At 31.9% G+C, this 19,997-nt stretch overlaps 1 protein-coding gene and 1 pseudogene across 1 annotated transcript; one reads left to right on the forward strand and one right to left on the reverse strand.

Moving 5' to 3' along the window:
• Window positions 1-455: 455 nt before the first annotated feature.
• Window positions 456-842, reverse strand: LOC145009526 (E3 ubiquitin-protein ligase ATL23 pseudogene; annotated as a pseudogene).
• Window positions 843-16,939: 16,097 nt separating this feature from the next.
• Window positions 16,940-19,620, forward strand: LOC145011700 (uncharacterized). Its single transcript, XM_078970427.1, has 9 exons — window positions 16,940-17,073; window positions 17,612-17,735; window positions 17,881-17,961; window positions 18,066-18,154; window positions 18,251-18,325; window positions 18,434-18,495; window positions 18,575-18,643; window positions 18,738-19,178; window positions 19,317-19,620. Exons 2-9 carry the CDS (start codon window positions 17,613-17,615, stop codon window positions 19,406-19,408), a joined length of 1,032 nt encoding a protein of 343 aa, XP_078826553.1. The 5' UTR covers window positions 16,940-17,073; window position 17,612; the 3' UTR covers window positions 19,409-19,620.
• The last annotated feature ends 377 nt before the right edge of the window (window positions 19,621-19,997 follow it).

Consider the following 19,997-nt stretch of genomic DNA (forward strand, 5'->3'; position numbering starts at 1 on the left):
ACATTACAATTAAGAAAAAAAAAAAAAAAAAAGGAGTAAATTACATAATTGTCCTCACATTGTAGTTAATGCCACCTCATTACCAATTTACAGCTATATGCCAACAATGAGAAACAGTTTTTACCCTAAACACCACCGGCGGCGCTTCAATCCCACGTAATTCCGGCCACCGATCTTCTCTCTTCTTTCTACATTCCAAAAACCTCGGGCTTGTTTTTCACATTTCTTCTATAAAAAAAAAAATCTAACATTTTTACAAAAATCAACAACAATCCTCTTCAACTTCAATTAGAATAATCAATGAAACAACTAATCATAATCACTACTACTCTTACATTCTCAAGACGAGAAAAAAAAATTAAAAAAATAAAGCTGTAACAGAGGATGTTGAGACAATCAAATCTAGAACTAACTACCTATCAAAATTTCTAGAATAAGTTATGAATTCGAGTTTTTCAACATGGGTTTTCTTCAGGAGGAACAAAGAAATCGGCGTCGAGTTTATTCCGGCAAACAGGGCAAACAGGGTTCTTCGAGAGCCAAGTATCGGCGCATTGTACATGAAATCCATGGTTGCAACCGGGAAACATCCGAGCAAGTTGCTCCGGCTCGACATCATCCAAGCACACGGCGCATTCCGTTCCCAACACCAGATCCTTCCCCATGGTGGTCGGCAGTTTGGCGAGTTGGGTGGAGGAGAGGCCATTTTCGGTGGCGGGTTTTACCGGATCATCCCGATGGTAGTGGCGAGCGGCGTAGCACAGCAAGCAAATGTAGACGAGGAAAACAGCGCTCATACCAGCACATGGTAGGAAGAGAGCGAGGAATACTGATATCAGCATTTCCTTATTCCTTTCCCGGTGGTGTTCTGCCCTGTCCGGCGGAGGCGGAGGCGGAGGCGGAGGTTTAGTGTTGTTCTTGTGAGTTCTGAATTCTCGACGAATGGAACAGCAGTGGAGAAAGGGTTTTAAAGGGCGGAAGGGGGGGTGGGGGAGGGGTAGGGTAGGGGGTAGGGTGCGCACCGAGGGTAAGTTTCCTGGGAAAGTGATGGAAATAGTAAATTACAACTCAGTATATTGCAGTATACAACTGGGGAAGTCTTTCAAATGATTGTCATCATTAATTTTGTTATTTCTTATATTTATATTTTTTCCTCATACAATATTTATTTAATGATATATATATTTAATAAAAAACTAAATGGACCCCACCTCTCCCGTCGTTTTTTTTCCTTTTTCCACAGTAATTAATTCACCAACAAACCACACTCATCACACTCGATACGAATTTCACAACTCAAACTACTCACTAGAAACTTATATATATTTTGTTTCAAAGTTTAATAAAAACAACTATTCAAAGTATGATACAAAATCAAATAAAATTGAATACAATATCATATAAAGGTTAATAGTGTAGATTAGTTATAATTGTTAAAATTTCTTCATTAACATCCGTCCCAAGTGTTGTTGAGTTGTAGAGACATATATAATGTGGCACAATATCATCCATATAGCCTTCCTCGCTATAACAACAATTTCTATAGTGTGGTTTCCGACAAATTTATTGGTATATAAATCGATTAAAATGTTAATTCACCATAAAACTATAAGCACATTAAAATATTTGTGACCATAAAGGACTTGTGCTTTTAAAAGTTGATTGAAAATTTGTGTTTTTCTATGAAAAAGTATGAAATAGAATACACAAAATGCACGGATGTCAACGATGATGAGGTCGTCAAAATTGGAATGATATTTGTTGGGACAACAATGTAGATTTTAAAAAATATTAGAGGATGTATGAATTTATCATAAAAACAAGTTTTACCAAAACAAAACCATAGCATAGCATCTTTTGGAGTGTTGAATTTATTTTTTTTAATTTGAAAGCAAAATGATTATTTTATAAAATTCTAGGGACAAATCACATAAGAACAACTATATTTTAGATATTTTCCTAATAAATCATTGATTTTTTACAATACATGCGATTTAAATATTTATTACGGGACAAATCACATAAGAACAACTATATTTTAGACATTTGTTGGATCGAAAAAAATGTTGCAGCTGTATTTATTGGGTAAAAAAGCAATGGTTAATCCGAAAGTACTTTAAATATAATGTTTTTTTAAATTTCATTTACCCTGATTCAATGACTTTGTTACCTGATAATAGTATAAAAACAACAATTAACCTGTTTAATGTTCAAAAAAACGCCAGGCACACGATATTGGGAAAAGTAGGCTGAACCAAATATAAAAAATTCTATTCTAAGAAAACAAGAAACCTTGAATGTATATTTTTTCTCTCTTTCATTTGAAAAACATGCAAAGATAGAAATGGGAAACACATGGTTAATGGGGGGTTTTTTTGATGAAAGAGAAAAAAACATACATGAATAGAAAAAGACGTGAATTTGATGGAGAGGAAAAAAGCAGCTCAAGATATTTAATTTTATTTCTTTAATAAATTAAATAAACTAATTAGTTTTTATAGTTTTAAGATCGTTTAGACGTGGACAATAGGGATGCGATTTTGAATCGGAAAACCGGAATCGGAACCGGAACCGTTAGAACCGGAATATATAAAACCGGTTCCGGTTCCCAGTTTAAAATTTGACTTTATCCGGATAATCCGGGTTTGGGTTCGTCGGATCCGGGTAAACCGGGTCTAAAAATTGGAACCTGTGTTTGGAACCGAAACCGGTTTTTGTGAAACGTTTAAAAGATGCATATCTCATTCGTTTCAACTCCGATTAGCATGCGATTTTTTCCAACATATATTTTAAACTATAAATTTTTCATTTTTAATTTTATATTCAATGATTTACAGTCCCCCAAAGTCGAGATATCAAAGCTGGAAGTTTTTAATTTTTTAGTTTTTTTTTTTTTTGTATTCGGTGAAAGTTTTAAAACATGTATATCTAATTCGTTTGAAGTCGAATTGACATGTGACTTTTTCCAACTTGTAGTTTACAGTTTGTACATGATTTTATACTATAATTTTATCATTTTTTGTTTAATATTTAATGATTTACAGTCCTCCAAAGTCAGAATATCAAAACTGGAAATTTTTAACTTTTTAGCTATTTGTTTTTATTTTGTATTCTGTAAAAATGTTAACATATGCATATCTCATTCGTTTAAAGTTGAATTGACATGCGGTTTTTTCCTAAATGTATTTTAGAGTTTGAACATGATTATAGACTATGATTTTGTTAATTTTGGTATAATATTCAATGAGTTACAGTCCCCCAAAGTCAGGATATCAATATGAAAAATTTTAAAGTTCAACCCACTAAGTAGTAAGTAATTACCAAAAAACTTCTGTTTTTTCTGGTTCTAAACTCACTTTATCTAGTTCCAACCTACTAACTTTGATGTTTTCGGGTTTTCCGGTTCTAGACGCACTTTACCCGGAACCGGTTCCTACATACCGGTCCGGTTTCCGGTTCTTCAAAATCTCATTACCGGTTCAGGGTTTTCCGTATCCGGGTCCATTCGGTCCCGGTTTGGACCCACTTTCATCCCTAGTGGACAACATACTATTGTATATTATCACACCTAAAAAATGTCATATTATCATTCTAGTCATATATGGGTGTTCCATCCCTCCCCCGATTTGATTTTTTTGTCTTTTGTCTTTTTTTTTTTTGTCTTTTTTTGTTGCTTTTAATTTTTTTAGTTATTCTTGTTGTTGTTGTTGTTATATATTTTGTATAAAATTTTAACATTCGGACCATATTATAAATTCGAACGTCTATATAAAATTGTTTTTAAATATTTTATATATTTTAATATTAATATTATTATTGTTATTATTATTATAAATTTCGAACAACATTTAATAAATCGAACATTATAAATTCGAATGACTATATAAAATCGGAACAAAAACAAAATTTGTCCCTATTAATTGATGCAGTATTACAATTACGTGGTAATAACTTGTGTAAAAAAAATCAGAACAAAAACAAAGTTTGTCCCTATTAGAAAAACAAATTATATATATATATATATATATATATATATATATATATATATATATATACACACACACGATTTTATATCAAAAGAGAAAAAAATGATGTCAAATCAAATGTCAAAATTTTGATATGATTGACTTTAAAGGGTAAAGGTGGTTAAGAGTGACATTTAGACTACTCGGAGTGCGCTCACTCCCGTTATTGTGCCTCATAACACGTGATAACGTCAATAAACACCGCTCATCTCTCTTGTTATTACATGTTAAATGATTTTGCGTTAATTCTCGTTACCACTATCACATTTGGTGACGGCGTTTTTTATTTTTTAGCCTAGTAACTCGTGTGGGCGTTGCCCACACTCACCTCTTTTTTGGTACAATCCAACTAAATAACATATAATAATACCCATTATTTTTTATTTTATTTTTTAAAATTTTTGACGTTTTTAGTTTGTATATTTCCATTTTTTTTTATTTATGTCATAATATTTGTAATTGTCATATAAATTAAAAATAACATTTAAAAAGTATAAATAAAATTTTAAATCTCAAATTAAAAACGACATAAAACAAAATTACAACTAATGATAAAAACATTTAAAAAACTAAAATCCAAAAAAAAAAATTATCTAAATTAGTCATTTTCAGTGCTATAGTAAATATGATTTGTCAAGTCTTCTCGAAGTTGTTTGGGTTTTCGTTGTTCTTGAATATCAACGACTCTATGTAAGTATTATGTTGTTCCTGTTTGAAATTGAATGTGTCCAGATACTCTATGTTGTTTTGTCATTTATCTTCAATCATCATGTTATGCATTACGATACGTGCATACATATGCATACATAATATCTCTACGAGTGTCCAACTTATATAGTCATGTCATATATTCAACTATGTGTCGTTTTTCTTTCAGAAATCCGAAAGCAAGTTTCAAGTCCTTACATGCTTCTTCTTATCTTCTCTTGAAAAATTTGTCTCTTGGTTCTATCGGGTATCGAAACGCCTTCATAAACGTAGAATATGGTGGGTATATTCCATTCGTGAGGTAATACCCGAACTTATACTTATGTGCATTTACTGTGAAAGTAGCATCTGATGCATTTCCTGTCAGAAAGTCCTGAAATATTGGTGATTGATCAAGAACGTTTACGTCGTTGTTAAAACCCGCAACTCTGGAAAAAAAACATGTCAAATCCATAAGTATTGTGATGCAATAGCCTATAATGCTAACGAAGACGATCCAAAATGACCACTTTTGTATTGACATTTGAACGCCACATGACAATTTCTCTATATCTACTTTTTGCAATCAATGCTTCCAAGCATACCCGAAAAACCATGACGTTTTTCATGTGCAGTATATAGTTGTTGCATGTCATTTAATGAAGGTTTGCGCAAGTATTTATCACCGAAGGTTTCGATAACACCTCTCGCAAATCTATACAAACTTTATCGTGTAGCTCGTTCTGACATTCTCATATAGTCATCAATAGAGTCGGGAAACTCCCCAAAGTCATAAGCTTGATTGCAGCAACACGTTTTTGCAACCATGTAAAACCTCGTTTACATGTCGCATCATACCTCATTTGGAAATATTCATACCTAAACATAAATTTAATTTTAAAACAATTATTTAATAATCTAAAGAGCATATATTTAATTTTGTAAACAATTATTTAACAATCTAAGAAACATGTATTTAATTTTTAAAACAACTATAATTATGGTACCTGCTTTCCATTGCATTGACTATTCGTTGAAACACATTTTTCCACAAACGAAACATTTTTTTTTAAAAATCACTAGGTTGGTAGACACAATTATCCGCAAAATAATCGTCTAATAGACGTCTATGCCATTCTTCACGATCTCTGTTCAACGTCGCATGTCTGGTCAGTAGTGGAGTTGGCTCTAGGGGTAGCATGTCCGTAACACATCGGTACATCATACCCATAAACATATCATCCTTATTCATATCATGATTGTATCGATGAAACGGATCAAAATGATCCATTTTTTTAATTAAACAGAGCACTAGAAAATAAAATGAAATTAAGAGAAATATGAATTATTGAAATAATTTGTTGAGTTTTTGTAGGTAAAATGGAGATAAAAATGTTGTGTATTTATATTAATAAGGATTTTTTTAAATAATCGTGACCCTTTGGAAACAGTAAAAAATGTGACCGTTCCAATCAAATACTTCATTTTCTCCATCTTACCACCATAACATCTCTTATCATAACACAAAAAAACACAAGGGGCGGGGGTACATAGCGTCATATAACGCTGTTTTTTTTCGTCCACGTCGGAATTACACCTAAAAGTGTTGCCCGCTCCCATACGTCTAAAGTTATTATGGGGGCGTTGAGGGGCTGTACATGGCTTAATTTTTTGGGTGACCAATTTTTTTTTTTTTGAATATATATATGTTTTTTTATTGGTTTTGAACTCTTATCATTTGAAAATATTTGAATTCGAAGTACCGAAAGTTATAAAAATAAAGGGAAAACAATAAAATAACAAAAACAAAATTATGTGTTTTTGAGTTATAACAAAAAAAAAAAAAAAAAATTGTGGTTTGAATTCGTTTCACGTTTTCAAGGATAATTAAAAAGGAAATAATAATAATTATTTTACATATTTGAAATTATAATATAAATAGCTAATTGGCAAAACGGTGACGTGTAGCGTGAGGTACAAGAAATCTCACGAGAACACCATGCTTTCGTGTCTCTTTTTTGATCTAACGGCGTTGACTTTACCGTTTGCATAAATTGAAATAAAAACGGCAGAAATGCAGTGAGCCGTTAGTTTATTTTATGTGTGTGTATGTTACGCGCCGTTCATTTTGGAGTTTGCTTTTTTAATATTCCCCCACTTTAACTTCAAACAAATATTCATATGTTACTTTTCTTTAAAAAAACATATTACTTTTTCAACTTTAATAAAAGATAAAAAGAAGCTACACAAAAAGTATATTTTTAATGAACTTGTTTTAGTTTAGGAATTATTTTTAAAATGTCTTTGTCTCTATGACATAAATTTTGAGACAAGTTAATATACTAATAATGATTTTTATCTATATATAATAAGTTGAAAATCATAAAATTACGATAACCGTTGCATTTGTGTTTTTAAAGGGGTGAAATCAATGACACCTTTTGAATAAAATGGTGGTAAAGCGGCTTATTTTCCAAAACATATATTATTCTTGGACACCCACCATTAACCTTTTTCTACAATTCTCTCTTCTTTTTTATCGATGTTTATGTAATCATTTCGAAATATTAAAAATTAGTCCCTGAACTTCTGCATTATGCAAATTTCTACTCTTCCAAAATCTTATTTTATCATATTTCCCCCATGACTCACCTTCTTACGCGTACTTTATTCACCTTTATTGGAAATAACAGTGAAAGCTTTCTTTTTCCAAATTATTGAAATTTACTCCCTATATACATGTTTTTCTTGAAAGTGAGAGGAAAAACTTAGGTGTGTGATAATCAATGTTTCTAAATTTTGTGTGCATGGTGTTCGTTTAATGTGTTTATATAATAATTCGGTCCTATATATTTTTGTATATCACGAACGAATTGTGTATGTAGGATGATTCAAACAAATGGCAACTTATTGTATAGACAAAGAAGAATGTTCGAGATCTTAGCGACCCAAAACATGGTATATAATTAGTATATATACATATAGTACCCGTGAAATGTATAAATGCTATGAAATGATGGTTAAAAAATAACTATGTTCTAAACAATTATGAATTATTAGGTAACAGTTATAAGAGCACTCACATCGATGCTAATATCTTGCAAAACAAATGCCAACTCGCTATCATTTATCGTTTTGGAAAGAAAAATTAATAGGTTTTAATGTTGAATTACTAGTTTTTTTATATTAAAATATTGATACAATTAAAATTTGCAAGTCTTGCAAAACGTGAAAGACAAAATACACATAACATATGATTCTTGTGATGTGGTATTGCAATTTAGTTTTGCAAGACGCGATGTAGAATGTCTAATTAGTTTAAAGTGATCATGTCACTTCGAACTAATTTTGGTCGATTCCTCCTTGAGTAGTCATAACATCAAGTGACTTTGGAGGGCTCAAGTTGAACACAATTACTATAGACACACTTTGGCTTTGGCACAATCTACCTTGGTCATTTGATATCTTAAACTAAATCACACATTAGCTTGGCATAATCTCATATGATACAAATTGACTTGGTAACTTTCAAGTCAAACAAATTGCCTTGGTCGGTTTGAATGTAAAAAAGCTAGTAGTGTGATAAAAGTTGGATTTTTCTTTAATTTTAAATTTTGGTTGTATGTGTATTTGTATTGTTTTTATTTTATTGTGCTTAATTAGTTGTACGATGTCCCAATCAATTTGAATTCGACTAATGGACATTTTAGAGACAATATGATCATGGCTTACGTGACGTGAACTTTAAATGCCACTTTTATGCTTTGACATGTGACAATGATACTAAAGACATTTGAGATATGTTATCGAGGAACCTTGGAAACTAGTTATATTTTTATAAAAATTCCGAAACACTATGAAAAAAGTTAATTTAGAAGGAGCGTGTAGTTTGGTAAAAAAACGAATTCCTTCAATAGGTTGATGTGTATAAAAGTTTAAGTTATAGTATTTTTAGTGTTACAACCTTCTAAGGACTATAAGAGTAAGGACTTTTGACTAATGATACCCAAGTATCAACAATCAACATCACGTCAAAGGAAAATAACCAAATAAGGTAATCTATGCCTTTTCTTATTCATGTCCCTTTTCATTTTATAAGTTATATACAAGTTTGAGATGTTAAATGTGAAATTTTAAATTATTTTCTAGAACCTTTAAAACTTTAGGACTATCAAACATAATTTTGCATCTTACTTTTTGTTTAACGTAAGTTAGTGTTGTATGTGCTTGGTTAATAAGTTTGTATTTATTCTACACATTTATGATTATACTTTTAACCAACAATATGAATCTGTCAAGTTTAATCTGTATATTAAATATAAGAATTATTGTTGTATGTAATCCACTTCTTTGTTGATAAGTATGCATCTTTGTCCTTACCAAACACCTTGAATGTCGCTACTCGCTATAATCTATTTAAAGTCGTACTTAAGGTTTTCCTAAAAATATTTAGAATTTGAGTTTGCGGAATGTCCCAAAATAGTAAACTTAATTCAAATGTGAAAACTAGCAATATTGGTAAACATATCAAAATATGATTCAAGCTCACCACACATTCCGTGACCTTATAATAGTCTAAACTAATCCCTAACTTAAGTTGTGGTCTTAAATATAAACACATCAAAATAAGTTAAACAATATATTTGTCCACTAAGTTACCTGAGATTGGTTCATTTAACGTAAAGGATAACAATCTAATATTACTCAAACCAGCTCTAAATAAATCAGTTTAAAACACAAATAGCACTTATGGTTTAAAAACCCACATCGATAACGGGTCTATATGACCAAAAGTTTGATTTCAAACAATATTAGTTCAAATCAAACAAAAAAAACTTGGGTTCAATAACTCCAAATCAAATCAAAGGTCTTGCCCAAAAAAATGTAGTTAAACATTTTAGTTTTAAAAAAGCGGACTTATAAGTCCAACAAAATACAAAAGGATAACAAATTCATAACAATATGTATGATGCAATGCATGCAACTACACACACATATTTGTTAATCTCATAAGTTCAACTCACTAACAAACATCGGATGAATAAAGCTCATGCCAGACGAAACTGCTAACCTTTGCAGTAACATATAACAACAAAGTTTGATGACCGGATATGAAGAGCTCATGCTAGAAGAAATTGTTGACTTTTACACTTATATCCACATACGAGCACTAGGGCCATCCACATAGGTCACACAAGGGGCGTCTAGCCTTAACTTGTGCACTTTAGGGTTATCTAGAAATCAACTCACATCAAACAATACAAAACACTTGTCAAATTTGATACCTAAGATCTTATAGTCACAACTCATCCTATCATGATATGCATAAGTAAGATGATCATAACAATTCCAAAAATATAACCTTTTTGCATTTATAATCAAATCATTCCACAAAATGTCATTTCATGAATGCACATATAGTTCACATAACAATCAATGCTTATACATAATATCATATAACGAAAACCAACAAAACTTATAAAATCATAAAAGTAAGATTAGGGATGTGTATTCCCGGCAACTCACCTTAGTCTAATGATAGCAATACCACACTCTTCCATATTTAAGTATATTTCTTTAAATATTATGCTTCTAAGTCAACCACCTAAAATCATCATCATCTATATATCTTATAAAACAAATATTTTTTGTTGAATCTCATGCATTTGAAACTCCTAAGACTATTCAACATATACAGTTTAATTTATGATTAATTGAAATGTTGTGATGTGTAACTCTCAAAACTCTTCAAATTATTTTATTTAATTGATGCCTTAAAGTGAATATTTAGCATATGTAAGAACATTGTAGCTTTCATATTACATATATGTCAACACAAAATCATATTACATATATGTCAACACAAAATGATAGATTATTTTGCTAAGGTTTGAGGAGTTACGCGGGTGGTTTCATGGATGTAAGAGAGTAATTGTAACTTTTCCAAATGTAAATGCAACTAAATTCATGTTGAGTGCATAAAAAGAGAAATTTGACCTGTTTATCTGTTAGAACAATTGATGTTGGTAATATGTATGTATCTTTATGTTGTCTTTTTCTTTTTGTGTTAAGACAGTCTATTTTCTATCCAAGATAACATTAATTAACATGTATTTTATTCTATTAATTACATGTTATGTTATTTTCTATCGCTTATTTTGTTGTAAATGACATGGTATAATTTTTTATAATTGATTTTGATAAAATGAGTTTACAATTATTATTCAAAATTATTGGTGATAATAACTAATTAAAACGAATGATTTTAAATATAATATGACTTTATTATTGAAAACCAAAGATTATTTATGTTTTATAAAGTTACATTTTTTATATGCTCGCAAAACTAATGTAGATGTACATATTTTTTTTAAATATTTTTATAGTAATAAAAATAAGTAATTTACTATATCATATTACATTTGTCAAATTCAATTTTTTATCGTAAAAATAAAATAAAATATGATATGACTTTATAATGTTATAAGAAGATCAATATACCCTTCTATGGGTCATCTCACCATTCTAAGCTCACAATGAACCTTAAGTATCCTAATATGAAGGATGAAAGCTAAGGTGTAACGTCCGTAGATCCGGACTAGTTAATTTAGAGACGATAGGCGTCAAAAATGAATTTTTGATGAAAGATTATTTAGAATGAATAATCTTAACTAAGTTATAGTATATATTACAAGGTTTCCGTGCATATAAATAACACCGAAATCCGAGTTATAACGAAGAAGTTATAACCTGTCGAAGTTTCGCGGCAGAACCGGCACGACGTTGAATGACGTAAAAAGTGAATTTACGTTAGAGTGATATTTAGCCTTATCAATCTAAACGAAATTCATAGAGTTCGTTAAACCATGAACGGGCATAAAAAGAACGTCCAAATCTGATTTCGTATGAGAAAGTTATGATTTTTCTAAGTTTCGACTTAGCGGTATGCAACCCGAATACTTGATTTGAGATCGAGAGCTTTTTAGCCGAAACGATCTAAACAAGAATCGAAGATCTCGTTAATAGTAGTAAAACGATAAAAAGATATGCGAAAACGGACGTCGGATGAAGAAGTTATGAATTTATAACGGAGTTTTTCTGTTCCGGCCTACTAAAAATAAATAATAAAAATAAAGTCAAAATTAGCCAACGGAGTCTAAACAAAAGTTGTAGAGCGTAGTCTCACCTACACGGGGATATAAAGAACGTCGAAAACGGTGTTCATATAAGAAAGATATTAAGTTTTGAAGTTTATTAAATATTTTCGATATTTAATTTAAATATAAATTTGATATTATCCGGAAGGGGGGAGAGTCAGCGTTCTTATCCCCATTACGCCCAACGTAATTCGTGTTTCAGTCCCCTATAAAAGGGTGTCGAGGGAAACCGACTTCTTTGCTCATTTCTTCCATTTTTCTCGCGTTTTTGCATCGTTTTTCATGCAAGAAATATCCCGAAGCCCCGGTATCATTCCCAAGCCCTGAAGCAAGTCCCAAGGCCCCGAAGATCCCGAGAAGTGTGATTCCCGAGCCGCAGCTCTGCCCGTGAGGAGCCCGGTTTTTGTGAAAATCTTCCAGATCTACCGAAGAATACTCCTTCTACAAGCCGTAATGTTGTCCGATCATCTTCTAATCAAGTGAGTGTGTGGTTACTTTCTTCTAACACATAAATATTAAGTATTTGCTATGAAATACGTGCTATATGTATAATATATTGTTTTTTATTTGAGATGATTGTGGAATGGATGAAGTGTATAAGTTTTAATGAGTTAAACTATATATGTATTTTGTATCTAAAAATATGTTGGGTAGAACATGAGTAGATGGGGTTGTTGGTAGGTGATAAAATATGGGTTGGACAATGAGATAAAAGAATAAAGAGATAAACTTGTTTTAGATCTGGATGTATGGATCAGATCAGGAGGTTAGTTTTAGATCTGAGCGTATGGATCAGATCAAAAGATTAGTTTTAGATTCGAGAGTATGGATCAGATCAAGAGGTTAATTTTAGATCCGGGAGTACGAATTATGTATTTTTGAATTACGTGTTCATTCGATAAGGTATCATGTGTATAGTCCCTTTTAGGAACGTGATTTTAATACAAGAATTGATCAAAGTATGAAATATACATATGTATGTGAAGTATTTGTTATTTTCCGAAATACGTGTTAGATATATTTGATGATATACAACATACGAATCAGTTTTGGTTCAATATGTGTTCAGATGTATATATATATATATATATATATATATATATATATATATATATATATATATATTATTACTTAAAACTTTGTGTTAAGTATACACTAGTTAGTCTTTTTCCTAAATGAAGATAGTATCGAAAATTGATTATAAGTATTGTAGGTTTGCCTAGGGATGGGTTAAGACTTAAATGGGATGTTTAGTTCAACTAAGTTTGGACATTGGGTAGTCTCTTATTAAGAGTACGTGCGTTGCGAGATTTATGATCGGTGGAGTACGTCCTACGTACAGAAGTACATTTTATGTACAAAGTATTTTTCAAAGCTTTGTGTCTTGGGTGCTGCTTGTGCCAGGGTACTATTATGTTCTCGGGTACGATTCTTTCGCATATCAGAGTAATATAATGTTCCAGAAGTACTATCATGTACAAAGTCTTTTTGACAATTTTGTGTGTCGGTTACGGGAGCGTACGGGAGTACTCTAGTAGTATTTCCACATACTTTTATTTTGAGAGAGGTTTGGAGTCAGCGTTTCTCTTATGAGGTGATCGACCGAGCTTCATATGTCATCGTTTTCTTTCACGAAGTAATTAAGGGAACTTCGTAGACTGCCTAATAAAGTGTGTCGGTAATAGACCACTGATAGGTATGTTTGGTGTTATATTGATGGATATGGTGCGTCTGGGGGTGAAATACCTCACGTATTCAAGCCACTGCTAGACAAAGTTCGATGTTGGGATAGGTAGAGTCTGGGGGTATAATACCTCATGATAGTTGGACCACACCTAGGCATTGTTATCTAGATAACTACCCCTGACTTAAAATGTCTTGTGGTTCTTTCTTTTACGAACGAAGGTTCGTGGTGAAACTTATTCCATTCCCCTCATTTGATGTCTTTATTGATCCTCTTTTGCTGCCAGGGAATTTCTGAAGCAGCTTCGTCAGTTTGTGGTTCATATCGATTCCTTAGGCTAGATCTCGTAAGATCATTGTATAGGGTCAGTATGTGGGGGATCGACGGGATGGGATATATTGTTTTAGAAATATAATTTATATGTCTTTATAACATTAGTGGTTTCGCAGGATCGAGATATACTTTATTATCACGTTGTTTGAACTAAGAGCTTTCATTCTCTGTGTTCCTTAGGTGATTAGGTTCACCAGAGATATTTGAACTAAGTGTTCATTAGATATTTGAACTTAGTGTTCATCAGGGATAATTGAACTAAGTGTTCATTAAGTGTTTGTGAACTAGGTGTTCATTGGGTAATATTGGAACTAAGTGTTCATTAGGTGTTCTTGAACTAGGTGTTCATTAATTATTGTGAATTGTGTGTTCACCAGAGGTAATCTAACAACCTTGGTAACACTAGACTTTGTGTCAGTTCCTTAGGGCAATCCTTAGGAATGAATGAGAGAAGGGTAATTGGTTCTTAGGATAATCTTTAAGAAATAAATGGAGATAATGGGGGTGGGTATTTGAATTGATTGTTTGATAATTAAATATAATAATTATATTATTGTGGGTTGAAAACCCTATATGCCCACCAGGCTCCAAAGCCTGACCCACTCAGTTTTCTTTGCATTACAGGTAATGACACAAGAGTATAAGTTGGTGGACTTGACGAGAGATTTTAGATTATAGGCCAGTAGTTATGAATAACTGTTGTAAGGTCTATTTTGTTATGTTTATGCTTTTGGTCTGTATTGAACATGACATCCCGAGATTTTGTTATATAATGAAAATACATTTCTTTAAAGAAATGCTTTGATAATTTTTATCATATTTTGTTTTGGGAACAAATTCCGCAACTGTTTTCTTTAAAAGATTACTCTGATTTTATAAAAAAAAGCATAAACAAATCGGACTTTTCTGACCGTGAAAATGAGGATGTTACATAAGGAGACCAAATGAATAAACCCAACTGGCGACATGAGCAAAACAGAAAGCGGTAAACGGGACATGACATCTAACACGTCATGCCCTTCCCATTTCAGTATTTGACAGTTTCAAAAGAAAGTTTGAACTATGAACTATTTCACTATTATTTTTAAGCATCACCAAATTGTTTTTCAAATATATCATAACCAATCATATTATCATACTACCCTACTATGTTATCATCAATCCAAATCCAATGTTGTAAGAAATATCAATATACCCTTTTATGGGTCAAATCATCATTCTAAGCTCACAATGAACCTTAAGTGTCTTAATATAAAGGATAAAAGTTAAGGAGACCAAAGGAATGGACTCAACTCGAGACATATGCAAAACACAAAGCACAAAATGTGATAGGACGTTTGACGCATCATGCCCTTTCCGTTTCAGTATTTTTCGGTTTCACCTAAAGGTTTGATCCAAATGAACTATTTCACTAGTAGTTTTAAGCATCACCAAATTGTTTTTAAAATATTTCCTAACCAATGACATTATCAATTTAATTTAATGGTTATAGTTTGGTAGGGATGTCAATTGATGACACGGAACAAAACGACAAATACATACGTCATGAAACAAAACTGAAATTCAAATTTGTGTTTATGTTGAAAGTAAAAAAACAATGTCGTGTCGTGTCATGTCGTTTTCAAAATTAAACACGAAATTGATATAATATTAACATGTAATTGTTGTGTTTTTATGAGTAAATATGAATTAAATAAAATAAGGATTGATTCATGTTATCTTTGATGTGCTTTAATTCTATCATTTTCATGTTAATTAAAAGTTACAAATATCGTTTTACGTCGTGTTATATAAACTACTGTGCTTTGTCATATAAAAACACAATACGACTAGAAATTAACACCCTTACAGTTTAGTTCCATGTACCCTAGTTCTCTCCCTCATAATACATAATCTATTTAGTTTTTAATTTTAATAGACTATTTTAAATCAAAAACCAGAAATTGAATTATGGAATGTAAACATTGATAAGAAAATTAAACAATAAATTGAGATAATATTAGCATGTATTTACTGCGTTTTTATATATGAATTAAATAAAGTAATGATTAATTTATGTTATCTTTTTGTTTTAATTGTATCGTTTTCCGTGTTAATTAAAAGTTATTAATATCGTTTCATGTTGTGTTATATAAACTACCGTGTCTTGTCATATAAAAACATAATACGACTCTCCAAATTAACACCCTTACAATTTAGTTCTGTGTACCCTAGTTCTTGTTACAAATAGGGGATGAACTGATTGCTTGGATTCTATGAAAGCCGCGATTCACTATCAAATTGAAGTATTGCGATGGTACAGATTGAACATTCAATTGGATGAAATTCAGAGAATGTTTGTGAAAATATTCTTCAAGATGTACTAAAAAATGACCAAAAAACGGATTTATGATATATGTTTGAAACTGTCATAACACCATAAGAACTAACATAAAAAACGGGTATTTGGATAAAGGTCAAACCAATGGTCAATTTTCTGAAGAATTTTTTTTTTTCTGATGCATTTTTATATAGTAACATATCCTATATAAAAAATTTCCGCGCTGAGCCAGGGGGTCTGCCCCTTGGACCTCGCTAGGGGCTGCCGCCCCTTGGACCCCGCTCCCAGAGGCGTTGCCCCCAGACCCCCGTTCGTTTAGGGGTTTGCCCGTAAATAACAGTGTACTTTGAATATTAGCAAACTTGAACAAATGTGCACTCCTACACCATCCTAACTTGTTCCATATTCATAATGATCACTTTTTGTCAACAAATTTAATTATATTACACTTAAATAATATTGATGATATTAAATCACTAATAATTCTCTCCCTCGTAATACATAATCTATTTATTTTTTAATTTTGATAGACTATTTTAAATCCAAAAACCAAAAATGGAATTATGAAATGTAACCATTGATAAGAAAATGAAATCCTACACAGATTTGGGCTTAATGCTAACCCCATTTTCCATTAGATTTCGGCCCGGTCCAAAATTTCTGATCAAAGCTCGGCCCAAAGTTATAATGTAACCGACCCCGGTTCAACGGTTTAGATAAGAGTTTAGGGCACAGGTGATATAAATACAGAAAAACTCCACAGCCATACGGTTTAGGGCTTAAACGAAGAAAATTGAAGCCGGAGAAGAGGGCTCTTCATTAGGAAGGAGCTGTACTGTCTTATCCAAATCGTCCAATAAACAAAAGGTAACCGTTGATGATTTAATCTCGAATATCTGACAAGTAAGCGCTGATTACTGATTTATATTGTTTTCATTCAACTTAACAGATTCAATCCTCTAAATTATTTGTCTTTCGGTTTATTTTGGCAACAACTAGTCGTTGATTTTCCCTTTGATTGTGTTTTGTTTCTAATTTTTTCATTTTGGTGTATGAGAAAACCGAAAACCCTAGTTTTTTGCGGTTATGCTGTATGTAATTATAAATTGGAGGAATGTAATTCTGATGTTTCATTACTCGCGCTGATCGTATCTGTACATATCTATACTAATTACAAAGTTCATTAGCTGCAATTTTTACTTTATGTAAAAGTTAAAAGACTCAATTTTTTGTCGATGTATATGTTTGCTCCTAAGATTTATCAACAATCAATTGTTTGCTGTGTGCTTAACCTAACTATTATCTATTCTTTGACCCTTTTATAGTTGTTGAGAAAACCCTAGATTGATTTGGAGACGCTTTATCTAATTTGTGTTCAATGTCTGTAAATGTTTCTTCTTTGAAGGATGGATCGTTATCAGAAGGTTGAGAAGCCTAGAGCAGAGCAACCAATTGATGAGAATGAGATCCGAATTACTAGCCAAGGAAGGATGCGAAGCTATATCACCTATGCAATGACATTGCTTCAGGTAAACTCTTCATGAATGTTAAACTCACAGCATCTTCTAGTTCACTAATACCTTCATCTTTTTCAAGTTTTATAAACTTTGATGTATGTAAATAGTACTTACTAATTACTATGAACTTAAATCTTATGATTTATGTGCTTTCCAGGAAAAAGGATCATCAGAGATTGTATTTAAAGCAATGGGAAGAGCCATCAACAAGACTGTTACTATTGTGGAATTGATAAAGGTTTCCACTTTTTTTTTTTTTTTTTTTTTTTTATCTACACACTTATATTACATTCTCCAAATTTTTACTATTTATCACCATCTTCTTTCATCATATATGTTTAGAGGCGAATTGTTGGGCTTCATCAAAACACATCCATTGGATCCACAGACATAACTGACACATGGGAACCTTTAGAGGAAGGATTACTTCCGTAAGCCAACATTCACACACACTTCTTAAAAAAACACACTTTCAATATTCCACTTCTCCACATTTCATAAATTTCTAAACTTTTTTCTTTTCTCAGTCTCGAGACCACAAGACATGTTTCAATGATCACTATAACTCTCTCCAAGAAGGAGCTCAATACATCATCTATTGGGTGAGTTAGTTAACAAATAACAATTCATTTTTTTTTTCTTTTTTCCTTTTGCATTATCATTATTTATAAATTATCCCTTAAAAATTTACTTGGTTAACCTTTTTTCAGATATCAACCACCATTGCCAGCTGACCAGGTCAAGGTGGCAACTGAATTTGAATATGATGGAGGTATAAATTTATATTATACATGTCATAATATTATTAACTTTTTAGAATATTTATATTTTGATTATTTTAATTTTTATAGAAGGATCACCAACTGCAAGGGGCAGAGGTCGTGGTGGAAGGGGGAGAGGGCGTTCTAGACCCGCACCAGGTAAAAAATAAATAATATATTTTTTTTTAAAAAATATTTGTTAAAAGATTATAAAGTAAATTGCTATTTCTTTATTTTGTTAAATGATAAACAGGAAATGGTTACGGACCAGATGAGTATGATGATGGGGGTTGGGATGGTCCTGGTGGGTATCCACCCAGGGGGAGGGGAAGGGGAAGGGGACGTGGGTTCCGTGGGCGTGGAAGGGGAAATTACAATAATGCCCCTTACATGGACACTCAACAGGAAGTAGGAGGGTACAACAACCAAGAGTCTCCCAGGGGTAGGGGTCGTAATTTCCGTGGGCGTGGTAGGGGTGGCTACAACAATGGCCCTTACATGGAAAACAACCAACAAGATTTTGGTGGGTACAACAATCAAGAGTCTCCCAGGGGTAGAGGACGTAATTTTCGTGGTCGTGGAAGGGGTGGTGGTGGTTACAATAATAATAATGATATTAATAATATTAATAATAATAATAATGCTTATATGGATAATCAACAAGATGTTGGAGGGTATAATCAAGAGTTTCGAGGTATGTTATTTTTTTTGACAAATTTACCCTTTCTGTTGTTGAAGTTCTTAGTTTTGGTCCCAAATTGAAAAGTATAATGAAACGAAGGGACGAAAAATGTAAATTACTATGGTTGATTAATGTTTTTGGATGGAATAGGGCGTGGTCGTGGGAGGGGGACACGTGGCAGGGGACGTGGGTTCAGGTCAAACAGGCCAAATCAAGGTGCAGGTGTTGGTGGTGGTGATTAAAAAAAAGGTGGCTATGTTTTCTTTTATGATGAATGTTTGGATGATGATGCCTGGCATTTCTATGTTTGGTTTTTGAATTTTTTTTTTAATTAAAAGTTTGGGATAATTTGACTTAGGAAATGAGTTTGTACCAAAAGTGTAGACTAAGTTTTAGTACTTTTTTTTTATTGTTATTTGATTTTTTCAATTTTTATTGTAATTTTTGTTCTTGATTTTTGGCTGTAGGATTTGTAGTTCATGCGTTTGATTTTCTAGTATTGCAACCATGCAATTTCGACTCTTGATTTGCTAAATAGTATTTTAACCTCACATAATCTAAAAATAACACTAGTAGTTGATTGCGTGACTTCAAATTTCGTCATATTTGCTACCTTAGATCGAAGGTAACGTGTTTTAAACTTAAAGTTTAACAGGTTTAAGAAATCAACAAATATTGTGTTATAAAAAAAACCCAATATATTATGAATTTATCGTGGTTTGTTTTCTTAAACGAACTTGTTGGTGTAATGGTATATATATGTTTCATGTATAAGTTATAGTTGGGTTGATACTAGACCTCACAAACGTGTAGTTGAAAGCGTTTGACTTT

Source organism: Lactuca saligna, chromosome 8, assembly GCF_052625555.1.
Source record: "Lactuca saligna cultivar CGN05327 chromosome 8, ASM5262555v1, whole genome shotgun sequence".
NCBI classification, from domain to species: Eukaryota; Viridiplantae; Streptophyta; class Magnoliopsida; order Asterales; family Asteraceae; genus Lactuca; species Lactuca saligna.

Bases quoted from the DNA above. Each gene is read 5' to 3' on its own strand.
- LOC145011700 (XM_078970427.1), top strand. From the start codon at position 17,613: ATGGATCGTTATCAGAAGGTTGAGAAGCCTAGAGCAGAGCAACCAATT. The intron at 18,155-18,250 runs GTAAGCCAACAT...TTCTTTTCTCAG, and splicing joins TTAGAGGAAGGATTACTTCC to TCTCGAGACCACAAGACATG. The intron at 18,496-18,574 runs GTATAAATTTAT...TAATTTTTATAG, and splicing joins TGAATTTGAATATGATGGAG to AAGGATCACCAACTGCAAGG.